Below are 14,602 nucleotides of genomic sequence, written 5' to 3' on the forward strand. Positions count from 1 at the left end.
ATATCATTCTTACGACAAAACATGTAAATGACACAATTATTTCAATGCATCCAGCGGTGTATCTGAATTAACACGCATTAAAATACACCATTTAACAATAATCTGTCAAACAATTTGTGACTAAGAAGATTGCTTGCACTTGAGAAAGGAATATGTGTGGAGGAATGAGAGAATAGCATTTAAAAAAAAAAATGGAATCTGTGTTAGTTACCGCAAGTGGGATAGCTTTGCATCGATAAATAGGAAAGCACTAGAGCCACAACCATTATTCTTTATTACCAAAACATCCGAACACTCTCATTACCAGGTGTTATGTGACAGAAGTGTGTTTCAGCTACATAAAATAGTCGCTGCCAGTTTAAGAACATTCCTTACTACATTAAAGAACATGGTGATTTGCCTTAGAACTGGTAAGAAGAGCGGGTTAGCTATATAGGCATATTTATAAACAGCAACGAGCGACATTCTGCACCCATAGACCCTCGGGTTATGACTGAAGTCGAGAGGTTGGCTTCATTTTGTCTTTTTTTTTATCTTTGGCAGTGGACGACAAATTAAACTAAGCTAATTAATACTAACATTTTAAAATCAACATTTTTGCTTACGTTGTTAGTTTCTTCCCAATGTTAATGAAAACCTTAAAGATTCCTAATCCACGGCAGGCAAAACCGAGAGAACTCAACTGTAGTACTGACGTTTGTTTATACATACGGTAACCTCCCATTTGATTTGTTTTGGACATACTTATACCGTGTAGTGAGCCAGGAAACTTACCGTTGATGTGGCAGCTCAGTTGGTTAGAATGGGCATGTTGAGATCATCGGTCCAGACTTCGAATCCCTATCTGGTTCCGTAGAATTGTACTCTCAGAACGCTTTTGTTATTTTTTTGTTTGTATTTATTTCATCATTACTCTTTATCCTCGGAAAAACGGCATGGTATGGGTTTCTTTTCAGAAGCCATTGTCATGCCGGCAAAACAAATAATTTATAGTTGCAGTTTTTGGAAGTGAAACTAGGATCTTTAGTGAGACTCGTTTTATTTCATATGTTTATGTATGTAACTGTTTTATTTAAATGGAGTTCATTATATCATGGATGTAAAATTCAGCTTTTGCAATCAGAAATACTCTGAAATACAATGAAGACATTGAAATAGAAGTAGTATATATCATAATACACATATTTATTTACTTTTTCTTCATATTCTCATTTCTTAATTTAGGAAAATGTAAACAAGTTGCACTTTAAATGTTTTAATATTCCGTCAGTTTTGATTACGTTTTAGAGATTTGTTTTGATTCGTTACATTATTAGCAAAAAGGTCACATGGGGACCACACGGGGTCTAACCTGAAACTATATCTAATACGTTCAGATGTAAAGGGAGCGCTAACTGTAATAGTCTAAGCTCGTGCAAACACTGAACACAGTTAAGACAAAACAATTATATCCACTAAAATCTATATTCATGTGCGACACACTTTTAAAAACAACGTGTTTCTATCTTTGCAGCCAAAGGAGTGTGCACTGTGTTTGGCGATCCGCACTATAGAACATTTGATGGACGGATTTACAATTTCCAAGGACCGTGCAAATATCTACTGGCGGAAGACACTGTGGCTAAATCGTTCTCAATACGCGTGCGCAATGACGCACGCACCTCACCTTGGTTCACTTGGACAAGAATGGTCACTGTGTTTCTGGGGAATGTGAAAATAGGACTTCATCAAAAGATGAATGTGAAAGTAAATAGAAGACGTGTTAAACTACCTTATACAAATCACGCTGAATTCTCGGTCGTACGAGATGGTCAGTCGGTCAAAGTGATGACCGCTATTGGCCTCAAGGTCATTTGGGATGGTGATAGTTTCGTAGAAGTGACGATACCTAGTCGATACAAACAGAAAATGAGAGGTCTGTGTGGGAATTATAATGGTATTAGCACAGACGACTTGATGGGAAAGGATGACCATATGTATCTCGATGGGGAAAACTTTGGTAATACGTGGCGTGTTGGAAGCAAAGCGGCCTGTACAATAGAGGAAAATGTTCAAAAAACGGAACCGCCTTGTAAATCGGACAGTTCTAAGAGAAAACGTGCCAAAAGGGAATGTAGCCATCTTTTAGCAAGCGTGTTTTCCAGATGTAGGCGCAAAGTAGACGTGAGGCAGTATTACAGGTGGGTTAAAACAAGGTTAATCAAATGCTTCGAAAATAGTCAGAGTCATCCAGATGCTTGATGTTAAAATGTTGTTTTTTTTGCGTTATAAATGTTGAAGTCAGATGTTTATGTGTTAATAAATAATAGAGATAAACATGAGAGACAGATTTATATAGGTTAGTTTAAAACGGCCTAGCTAAACAGAAAAAAAGCAGATAAATATATATGAAAAATGCACTCAGTTGACCCAAGCCGTTTCATGTAGCCTGGTCGACATGTGTTCTAGAGCTAAGCTAGTTTCTTTGTGTGATATATTTGAAGAGAGATGAGGAACATACACTGAATTTTTCCAAAGTGATAGAGTTATACTCTATGATATCTTTCCAAATATACATTTTTGAAAATGTTATTTTGTGCACACTCATATCTTGACAAATGCGTTTCTTATTTATTATTCCGAATTAACTACTTAAATTTCATTGAAGATATAATTTATTTTTTTGTACGTTTCAAATTTTACTTGAAAGGAAAGACAAACCAAAATTATGTGACATAATGTAACATCTAAAGGGGACATAACTCCCCTGTGGGTTTAGGGGATAGCTGTAATTATGTGATATAATGTAACATATAAAAGGGACATGACTTCCCTGTGGGTTTAGGGGGTAGCTGTAATTATGTGATATAAGGTAACATCTAAAAGGGACATAACTCCCCTGTGGGTTCAGGGGGATAGCTGTAATTATGTGATATAATGTAACATATAAAAGGGACATAACTTCCCTGTGGGTTTAGGGGGTAGCTGTAATTATGTGATATAAGGTAACATCTAAAAGGGACATAACTCCCCTGTGGGTTCAGGGGGATAGCTGTAATTATGTGATATAATGTAACATCTAAAAGGGACATAGCTCCCCTGTAGGTTTAGGGGGATAGCTGTAATCATGTGATATAATGTAACATCTAAAAGGGCCATAACTCCCCTGTGGGTTTAGGGGGTAGCTGTAATTGTGAGATATAATGTAACATCTAAAAGGGACATAACTCCCCTGTAGGTTTAGGGGGATAGCTGTAATCATGTGATATAATGTAACATCTAAAAGGGACATAACTCCCCTTTGGGTTTAGGGGGTAGCTGTAATTGTGTGATATAATGTAACATCTAAAAGGGACATAACTCCCCTGTAGGTTTAGGGGGATAGCTGTAATTATGTGATATAATGTAACGTCTAAAAGGGACATAACCCCCTCCTGTGGGTTTAGGGGGATAGCTGTAATTATGTGATATAATGTAACATCTAAAAGGGACATAACTCCCCTGTGGGTTTAGGGGGATAGCTATAATTATGTGATATAATGTAACATCTAAAAGGGACATAACTCCCCAGTGGGTTAAGGGGAAAGCTGTAATTATGTGATATAATGTAACGTCTAAAAGGGACATAACCCCCTCCTGTGGGTTTTGGGGGATAGCTGTAATTATGTGATATAAGGTAACATCTAAAAGGGACATAACTCCCCAGTGGGTTAAGGGGAAAGCTGTAATTATGTGATATAATGTTACATCTAGAAGGGACATAACCCCCCTGTGGGATTAGGGGATAGCTGTAATTATGTGACGTAATGTAACATCTAAAAGGGACATCACTCCCCTGTGGGATTAGGGGATAGCTGTAATTATGTGACATGATGTAACATCTAAAATAGACATAACTCCATGGTGGGCTTAGGGGATAGCTGTAATTATGTGACGTAATGTAACATCTAAAAGGGACATCACTCCCCTGTGGGATTAGGGGATAGCTGTAATTATGTGATTTAATGTAACATCTAAAAGGGACATCACTCCCCTGTGGGATTAGGGGATAGCTGTAATTATGTGACGTAATGTAACATCTAAAAGGGACATCACTCCCCTGTGGGATTAGGGGATAGCTGTAATTATGTGACGTAATGTAACATCTAAAAGGGACATCACTCCCCTGTGGGATTAGGGGATAGCTGTAATTATGTGATATGATGTACCATCTAAAGGGGACATAACTCCCTGTGGGTTTGGGGTATAGCTGTAATTATGTGACATAATGTAACATCTAAAATAGACATAACTCCATGGTGGGTTTAGAGGATAGCTGTAATTATGTGATATGATGTAACATCTAAAGGGGACATACCTCCCCGTGGGTTTGGGGGATAGCTGTAATTATGTGACGTAATGTAACATCTAAAAGGGACATCACTCCCCTGTGGGATTAGGGGATAGCTGTAATTATGTGACATGATGTAACATCTAAAATAGACATAACTCCATGGTGGGTTTAGAGGATAGCTGTAATTATGTGATATAAGGTAACATCTAAAAGGGACATAACTCCCTTGTGGGATAAGGGGATAGCTGTAATTATGTGACATGATGTAACATCTAAAATAGACATAACTCCATGGTGGGTTTAGAGGATAGCTGTAATTATGTGATATATTGTAACATCTAAAGGGGACATAACTCCCCTGTGGGTTTAGGGGATAGCTGTAATTATGTGACATAATGTAACATCTAAAATAGACATAACTCCATGGTGGGTTTAGGGGATAGCTGTAATTATGTGATATGATGTAACATCTAAAGGGGACATAACTCCCCGTGGGTTTGGGGGATAGCTGTAATTATGTGACATAATGTAACATCTAAAAGGGACATAACTCCCCTGTGGGTTTAGGGGATAGCTGTAATTATGTGATATAATGTAACATCTAAAAGGGACATAACTCCCCTGTGGGTTTGGGGGGTATGGTTTACCTGTTGCGTCCCACTGTATGATCCTAAGAGGTTATATAAATAGACTTTCATTGAGAATTAGGATTTCCCATTCGTGCAATCTATGTATGCATATTGACGAGAACAATGTTGATACCCCCATGGTAACACCGTGGATCCTTTCCTATCTGTTCTCACTCGGTTAATCCTGTTATTTTGATGCTCCTCCTGGGTACCTATGTACAACTGCTGAATCCGTTGTCAGAATAACGTGACCGATAGGGTGGGGTTTTCTGTGTTCATGCTTAAGTTATAACACTTAATTAAACTTCAAAATAATCAAAATAGTACACGGCTGTATCAATTACCTCCGTTGTTGGTCGACACCGTTTCTCCCTCCCCTCACAATGTGTCTCCTGTTATAGTCGGTATAGATAAATTGTTCTCCCACCCTTTACAGATGTGTCTACTGTTATAGTTGGTAAAGATAAATTGTTCTCCCACCCTTCACAGGTGTGTCTCCTGTTATAGTTGGTAAAGATAAATTGTTCTCCCACCCTTCACAGGTGTGTCTCCTGTTATAGTTGGTAAAGATAAATTGTTCTCCCACCCTTCACAGGTGTGTCTCCTGTTATAGTTGGTAAAGATAAATTGTTCTCCCGCCCTTCACAGATGTGTCTCCTGTTATAGTTGGTAAAGATAAATTGTTCTCCCACCCCTTCACAATGTGTCTCCTGTTATAGCTTGTGAAGATAAATTGTTCTCCCACCCCTTCACAATGTGTCTCCTGTTATAGCTTGTGAAGATAAATTGTTCTCCCACCCCTTCACAATGTGTCTCCTGTTATAGTTTGTGAAGATAAATTGTTCTCCCACCCGTCACAATGTGTCTCCTGTTATAGTTGGTAAAGATATTCATCCCCTATCTTGAGGATTAAACAATGAAATGTTCATCCCTCGTGGTGATTGTCTAACCGTCAGCAGAGTCTTAGGATAGACAATCAAAATATCATCCCACGGGTTGGAGATTTCTCGGTCACAACCTCGAGGTATTGAAAGACTTTATTAATGAAAATGACGTACCCAATTATTGCCTTCTTTGGTTGGGGTTTCCAAAAAGTGTTTTAAAGCCAAAGGGGAAATAACCCTCACAAGAACACAATGATTGACTAATTTATCTCTTTAAACTAATGTATAGTAGTCGCTTTTTTCGCTGAAAATAATTTATTATATACGGATTACAAAAAAATAATTGAACATTATTACGTTCATCTGTCTGTGGTTACATAACCTGAATACTGTTTTACTGATTGTGTTAAATTAAATATGTGTTACATCAACAGTAAAAACTCCATTTACTCCATTAGATCAGAACTGTTCAATATTACTTTTTTTTTTATCGAACAATTTACAACTCAACGTGTAGTACGACTTTGTTGAATTGTAAATATTTTGAATGCCTTTTTCATGTAGTTTTCAATGAGAGCAATATTATATTTGAAAACAGACTAAACGCAAATAATGTATTTATTTTCCATGTAAGTTAACAAGGCTTTGCACGGCATTGCCGTGGGTCCGGTTGTTCAAAGCATAGTCAGCTTAACGAGTCTTTAACAAAAACGTTCAAACGGGATTTTTAAAAACTATCTGAAAGTTTAATATATTGTCTGTGTGTGTTGTCATAAAACGATTATACTGAATACTTATACATTCAACTTTTGTTTTGAATTTCAATGTCTTTTTTAAAATATACTAGCGTATAATGTTGCATGGTCTGTCGTAGTTTATCAGACGTTGATCATCTGACCACTGATATCATTACGTCGTATCTTTCACTGTATGGCACAAAATATTTTCTTAATTATATTCAGCTTATATGAAAATATATATTCAACTGATTCAAGATAAACACGGGTTCAGTAATTTGACAACCTTGATTGTGGGCTGTTAAACGTATATAACTTTAAAATAATTTCAAAATGTGTACAATTATACAAAACTACTTAATTGGAATAAAGGTTGTGAAAGGGGAACACCCTGTAACATTCCTCCAACAATAATAATCAAATTGATTCTAAAATTAATTTCTATATTTCTATACTAATTTGTTCATACTCATTTACTTCATGGTTGATAGTGAACATGCCCCACTAAAAACATCTCACTAATATATTTTTATGCTGATTTAGTATCTTCCCGAGGAAGTTCATAAACCAATAGTACATGTCGGTTAATATGTAACAAATACACATAACGTATCCCGTGGTTTTAAAATCTCTCATGAGCACGTTCTACTCTAGGTATGACTTTTTGTTAATATTGAATTAGAAACACCTTATGGTGTTATATGAAGTATATCCTTACACCAATCCGTCTATCGATTTACAACACATGTAGATCAGTCAGTGGTGTATAAGCTGAGCACTACCGTCACATACATTTACAATTTCGTCAGCAGGGGAGCCTCCTTTAATGCACAGATGGAAATATTTCTCAACTATTTATGCAAAGTAGTAAGGGGATCGACAAAAGCACGTAGGTCTAAGATAGTGTATTGCTTTTCACTTATTAGGTGTGATGTTACCCTTGAATAATGATGGTGAAATTTCCTTTAGGCAGGAGCCAAAAAATACATACGTATTTGTAATATGTAAAATAAAAAGGGGATAAGAAAGAAATACACGGTGTTAATTAAGCGTGCGAAGCTAGCACGTTAAATCGACAATTGATGATACCTATATGTATTGGTGGAGCGAGTCAGAAACCAGTCACAATAACATATCACGCCCACCTGTAATGGTGACCTTAACATCTCCTAACAAGAGTACATTCAATGAAATTCCGTTCATTCCCCGACTTTGGCCGACATACCTTTAGTGATTTGGATGTCTTATTTAGGACGACTATCTCATGGATAACCTCCCTTTGCCAGAGAGCTCTTTTATTTAGAAATACAGGTATATGACAAATGCACTTTACTTGAGGTCATTCATGGAAACGACATCGTCTTGTTAGTTACAATAATGTGTTTTATGTTTCAATGACAAGTTTGATTTTACAATCTTAATAGATAACTTGTTCTGTGTAAAGACTTATTTGAGAGAATACACAAAGAACACCAATCATTGTTATATAAATCTTGGGCTTGATATATTAGTGACATGAAGATATAATAGTGAATCATGGTGTTTATATCTGATAGTTTCTATTACAATTAAATTTAAACCTACATAAACAAAGTATGGGGGAACCGACATAGGATGTATCAGAAAACACTACCAGATCAGACGTTATTACTCTCACATCTATTTGTAATCTTAATTTTCCATTAAACACATGCCTGGAATGGAAGTATTTCGATTCGATAGTAAGTCATAGAAGCAAAGGTTATTGTATGCAGCAGATTAACTCATAAGTCAATTATTCCCCAATTGTGAATGATATCTTTACTGATTTTTGTGTGTGTATTTCTCTAATGCAAAATGAAGGAAATTTGAAAAATGTGAAGCTATTAACAAAAAGACAACTTATTATAACTGATAAAACGATAATCATACGACTGTGCTATCGTGTTTAGTGAGAGTTCCCTCCCCTTATACACTTTTATAGCTGCTTAACTGGTTCACAACTGAAATTTTATGATGAACTATTCCAGCCGTTGAATTTGAAAAGTTCAAATGTGTCTTCAGGGGTGAATGAGTTAATTAAGTAACGGTTCAGATTTAATGAAATAATATAACTAATATTCAACTAATTCGCCACGTCGCGTACTCTGCGGTGCCTCAAGAACATCAATTTTTGTCGGCGTTCAGAACGTCCTTCCAATAAGATTTGATGTGTTTCGTATCAATGTTGTGGTTTATTTATCGTTGTAGAATAATGTTATGAAAATGAGTTTACAATACGCCTGATCGTTTAGTATGTGTTTTGCTGTAACTTGTACGTATTAGTTTTAAACAGAATTAGTTTACATAGCAATATGTGTCGCTAAATGGAATAACTGTTGTCATGTTACTACCGTCGCATTTATTATATAAGTATATATGGTAATTCGTATATTACAGGTCATGTATAGCTGATATGTGTGAGTGCCCGGATGACAAACAATGCGCATGTGAGGCTGTGAAAGCATACGCACACAGGTGTATCAACGAAGGAGTAGAATTAACGTGGAATGATCAGCGATTCTGTCCAGGTAAGGTATCATTATCAATGTTGTATTATCTTTTAGGGTTATTTGACGTTTTGAAACACACAGATTAGAGCAGTAAAATCGTCAATTGTCTGTATCCTCTAATCCATTGACCCCATCCCCCGTCCAAGACCGCTTTTTAGAATCTGACATGTTTGGTGTTAATGAAATGTGTCATATATTTTAGATGCATATGTATCAACTAAAATAGCAAAAAAAAATCACACTGCGCGTCAAATGTCATGGTCAAAATTTAAGATTTGACAAAACAGCAATATAGTGAATAGCAAGGCAGAACGGCGTACCAAATTAACCATTTATTCGACAGATTGTTGCTAATATATATATATATATATATATTTTAATATATATTGTAAAAATCATCATCAAAGTGTTTCCTTTACTCTTATTTTGTCGGACGAAATGGCCCTATGGTTCAGAAAAAAAGTGTATGGCCTTCTGCATCGGCATACGAAAGTTTTGAAAATATGCTGTATCCCTCGTTGTTCTAGGTATTGTATTTTACAGGAATAAATTGATATTTATGTATGTTATTTTTCAGAACACTGCCCCGAGGGTGCTATATATCGGCAGTGCACAAAACGATGCATGCGCACGTGCGAAGAACGGGACCAGAAAGCATTATGTAAAACAAAGTGTTCCCCTGGGTGTGCTTGTCCAGGAAACAGACTTCTACATAATAATAAATGTATAAAACCAAGGCAGTGTCCGAAACGGCGTTGACGCAACAATTTAGGGTATTGATGACGTCACGTTTTGAAGGATTGATGACGACACAGGGAAGGCTATCAATCCGGTCCGTCCAATTCAAATGGCGATTAGTGCGTAAATCGACGTACGGAAGTGACGCAGTGTACTGCACGTGCATAATCATAAGTGATGTCACACTACGACCTAGTTTTGGGGGAATTCGTCCTGGGATCCACTTAAGTGATGATAACACTTATGCACGTGTTTTCTGTATGTTAAAGCCAAAAGCAAAACATGTTCAACTATCTCGGCTTGATAGTTGGAATGGGAAACAATTTGAAAGAGATATCGTGACAAATTCTACAGGTTTCGTGCAAGCATTGTATTGCATTTTGGTATATTTTAAAGTACTCTTTCAAAGGTGAAGAAGACCAAAAATGTCTGTCAATAATGATACTTGATTGCCTCTTGACAAGGCCTTTAGCATCCATTTAATTCTGCCACGATGCATTAACACCGCCAGGATAACATATTACAGCAGAAACATTTGTCAGTTACAAACTGTGAAGCACCACCGTATGACAAAATACTCATCTTATGTCTCCAAGTGTGTTACTACGTTTTATGTTGATAATTGATAATGCTTTAATTTATGTCTAACTTGATAATTATTCGAACATGGGTTTAAATGACACACAAATTATTTGTTTGAATATGTTTTTTTATAAATTATGTTTGATATTATTTGATTTTATACGTTGAACATTAATTAATTGAACTTAATATAATTAGCATATTATGTTTGATGATAACATTTTCCTACGAAAATAATTTAAATAACGATATTATGTATATTCATAATGTTTCAATAAGTAGCTGACTTCTCGCTCTGATGTTACTCCTAAATAAATATCAAACCCGGTTACTCCACATGTGCAATAGTTACTCATATCTATATTTTATAAAACCACGGAAAATAATAATTCATTTATACAGTTTACATATATACTTTTCTTTAGCATCTAGGTTAAAGTCAATCTGGAATTTACAGACTAGCTAAAATAAATATCTTTATTTCCTGAAGATTTAGCATCATCAAAAGCCTATTAAAATGTTTTCCGTGGGGGATCTTTTGCACGTGCATATCGCAGATTTTTAACATTGCACATCATGGTTCAGCTTGAAGGATCTTTATGTTCTGTGCAGTAATGCTACTGTGAAATCACTATTTTTGTGAGGTTTTTAATTTCGTTGATTTTGTGGGTTGATCTTCATCCACGAATTCCCAGGTCAAAGAAATAATTCAAATGTGACCTAATGCAATTCTCCGTTAGAGTTGATACTCGTTATCCACCAATTCATGTATCCACAAAAAGCTGTTTGGAAACTACAAAATGTTGGCCCTACGAAATTACCTGATTCCACAGTCATCAATAGAATATTAATGTTCACGTGTATAAGATTTCTGATGAATTTTCTCGTGAACTAGCTAAACTATTTTATAAATAAAGAACATGTTGTTAAAAGAAACGAAATTCTACTATAAATATTAACAAAATCCTAAATATTTGAAATCTTGCCGAACCCTTTGAGAGAAGCTAAAACCAGTGAATGGTTTATATACAATATTTCCGTTCCCAAAAAAGTAAAGATAGAGTACACGAGCTATTCAAACGGCACTTCCAATTAAATCCCTACATCACTCATCAAGTTATTTATTCAACTCGAAATAAAATAACAAATCATGCTTAATTTTTGTCATCAGTTTACCAAAGTCTTTCATTTCATTTTTTTTATTGCATTCATTTTGTTTAACATTAAGTTTTCCACTAGGATTATCGAAAATTGCTATTATTATACGCTAGGTATCCCTAGATGGGACATACGGTCTCTAACATAGTGAAAATTGTTGATAATCCAAAACAAAGGGGAGACGATTGTGTTTAATTGATTACTTACTTTGATTTCTGAACGAATCAAACGTAAATAGTCTACGTCATGTGGTCCAAAATGTAAGAGAGTGTATGAAGGAAAGATAGCCATAGTTTTGTTACTGTACTTAATGGTCGAATTCATTAACTTATTACTGCTACTGTAAATAGATTTATTTATTAACATAAATGTTTTGTTGTAACAAGGCCAGTGTAGAGGGATGTTGTAAACGTGGGACAATTCTATGGGAGAAGGATCAAAAGCAGATGAGTCGTTGTTTGTATGAATAAGATAGAGTGGTTCTTGTATACAAGTGCTATGTTACCAATGAACGGATTTATTTAGTGAGCACAGAAAGTATGCATGATTTCATTATTGTACGAAATACGATATCCCAATCTAAATAGTGCAATTTAAATTTAGTGACTCCTGCATGTATTGAATTTTTGGGATAAATTAAGTAATAATTTCTATTTGTTATCTAACAGGTTATAAATTAAACCATTCGTTTGTCGTGAAGCAATATCATCCCTATTTTTACAATATGAAATTTTCGGTGAAGTGGTGGTCATACTGATACTCTGATTGTTGATAGAAATAATTAATGTAAAGTTCAAGTTGAACAAAAGCAAGTCTATTTTGTCTCAGGTTAAATGTCATATCAGGTGTTCCAAGGGGAATAACTCTGATCTTAATGTATTTAATATTAGACAACTCGGAGTAATTCTGCAATACTAGAACTTCATATTCAATCCAAATCCGTGTAAAGGAGAAAGCATGCATGGCTTCAATTGGCAAGTCGGTCCTTATGTAATTGTTGCTGAGAAAATGCAGAGAATGGAAAGGAACAAACTAGAATATTTCGACAGAAGGTTTTTATTTGCAGGTTAAAACATATTTGAAAGTTTCGTTTGAAAATCGACTTATTAACAATTAAAATGCGAAAGAATTATGTTAACATTACATGTGCAAATTTACCCATCCTCAAAATGTCATGGTGTTACGCACATTTACGTTCTCTGCAACCCTGGAATGTGTGAAGCTATTTGATTTGTTTAAAGTAAACAAGAAGAACCAATTGTTTAGCAGGAGCGACCCCCAATTTTTTCCATTTTCAAAGTCGGTCATCGTTATTTCTCTACCGCGTGATTCGGTGTACATCACATTATCAAACCAATCTACTTGTGTAACAATCCACAGAGTGTCGGATACAATGCCTTTGACTTTGTCATGACATGTTCTAGGAGGCAGAGAACATAAGTGAGCGTAACTGCTGGACTTTTGAGGATGAAATGTACCTCCCAGCTTTGATAAATATAATGGGAATATTCGGTTTATGAGTTAATGCTGTGTTGTAGGCACCGTTATTACTGGGGTAACACATTATGGGTGTTATTTTCACACAAAATGATAAGCTGAATTCAGTCTTTCTCTTGATGGAAATGTATATGAAATATGAGGCAGAATGGTGATTGGTTATTGTATATGTATGGTATGGGTGAGGATTTTTATATGACTTATTTGAAACGTTTTTTGTTTAATTATCAACTGTCTCTTGCTAGGTAATATATTTCAACAGCGAACAAATATGTTAAAATACATTGTTTGCAATCCAAAAAATTGGAAATCTACAATATTAAAACATTCCAAAATATTTCGTGTGTTGATTTTTTTGTTACCCAGGTACATGTATTAAGCCATAGAACAGATCTTGTAACTTTGCTAATAACAGTTCCCTTACGACAATTCGTTAACTTTGCCGACGAAAACGACGTATTTATACCAAAACACATTATGTAGTACTGAACATTAAGTTGAACGCTCAGTATCGGATTTTGTATTAAGTAATACTTCCGGGAACATAGTTGTAACACTTTTGAAAGGCTTATGTGTTGTATCTAAAGGCTAATGTGTTGTATCTAAAGGCTAATGTGTTGTATCTAAAGGCTTATGTGTTGTATCTAAAGGCTAATGAGTTGTATCTAAAGGCTAATGTGTTGTATCTAAAGGCTAATGTGTTGGATCTAAACGCTAATGTGTTGTATCTGAAGGCTTATGTGTTGTATCAAAAGTCTAATGTGTTGTATCTAAGGCTTATGTGTTGTAACTAAAGGCTAATAAGTTGTATCTAAAGGCTACTGTGTTGTATCTAAAGGCAAATGTGTTGTATCTAAAGGCTAATGTGTTGTATCTAAAGGCTAATGTGTTGTATCTAAAGGTTAATGTGTTGTATCTAAAGACTAATGTGTTGTATCTAAAGGCTTATGTGTTGTATCTAAAGGCTAATGTGTTGTATCTAAAGGCTAATGTGTTGTATCTAAAGGCTAATGTGTTGTATCTAAAGGCTAATGTGTTGTATCTAAAGGCTAATGTGTTGTATCTAAAGGCTAATGTGTTGTATCTAAAGGCTAATGTGTTGTATCTAAAGGCTAATGTGTTGTATCTAAAGGCTAATGTGTTGTATCTAAAGGCTAATGTGTTGTATCTAAAGGCTAATGTGTTGTATCTAAAGGCTAATGTGTTGTATCTAAAGGCTAATGTGTTGTATCTAAAGGCTAATGTGTTGTATCTAAAGGCTAATGTGTTGTATCTAAAGGCTAATGTGTTGTATCTAAAGGCTAATGTGTTGTATCTAAAGGCTAATGTGTTGTATCTAAAGGCTAATGTGTTGTATCTAAAGGCTAATGTGTTGTATCTAAAGGCTAATGTGTTGTATCTAAAGGCTAATGTGTTGTATCTAAAGGCTAATGTGTTGTATCTAAAGGCTAATGTGTTGTATCTAAAGGCTAATGTGTTGTATCTAAAGGCTAATGTGTTGTATCTAAAGGCTAATGTGTTGTATCTAAAGGCT

General features: G+C 35.3%; 1 protein-coding gene across 1 annotated transcript in view; it reads left to right on the forward strand.

Annotated features, from left to right (window-relative positions):
- The window catches only part of LOC110448978 (BMP-binding endothelial regulator protein-like), a 115,176-nt gene extending 101,780 nt beyond the window's left edge, over positions 1-13,396 (forward strand). Inside the window, exons 11-13 of the mRNA XM_021495533.1 lie at positions 1,514-2,180; positions 8,981-9,111; positions 9,671-13,396. Coding sequence (XP_021351208.1) covers positions 1,514-2,180; positions 8,981-9,111; positions 9,671-9,852 — 980 coding nt within the window. The 3' untranslated portion in view covers positions 9,853-13,396. The remainder of the gene's footprint in view (positions 1-1,513; positions 2,181-8,980; positions 9,112-9,670) is intronic.
- The last annotated feature ends 1,206 nt before the right edge of the window (positions 13,397-14,602 follow it).

This window comes from Mizuhopecten yessoensis, unplaced genomic scaffold, assembly GCF_002113885.1.
Source record: "Mizuhopecten yessoensis strain PY_sf001 unplaced genomic scaffold, ASM211388v2 scaffold4411, whole genome shotgun sequence".
Classification (NCBI taxonomy): Eukaryota; Metazoa; Mollusca; class Bivalvia; order Pectinida; family Pectinidae; genus Mizuhopecten; species Mizuhopecten yessoensis.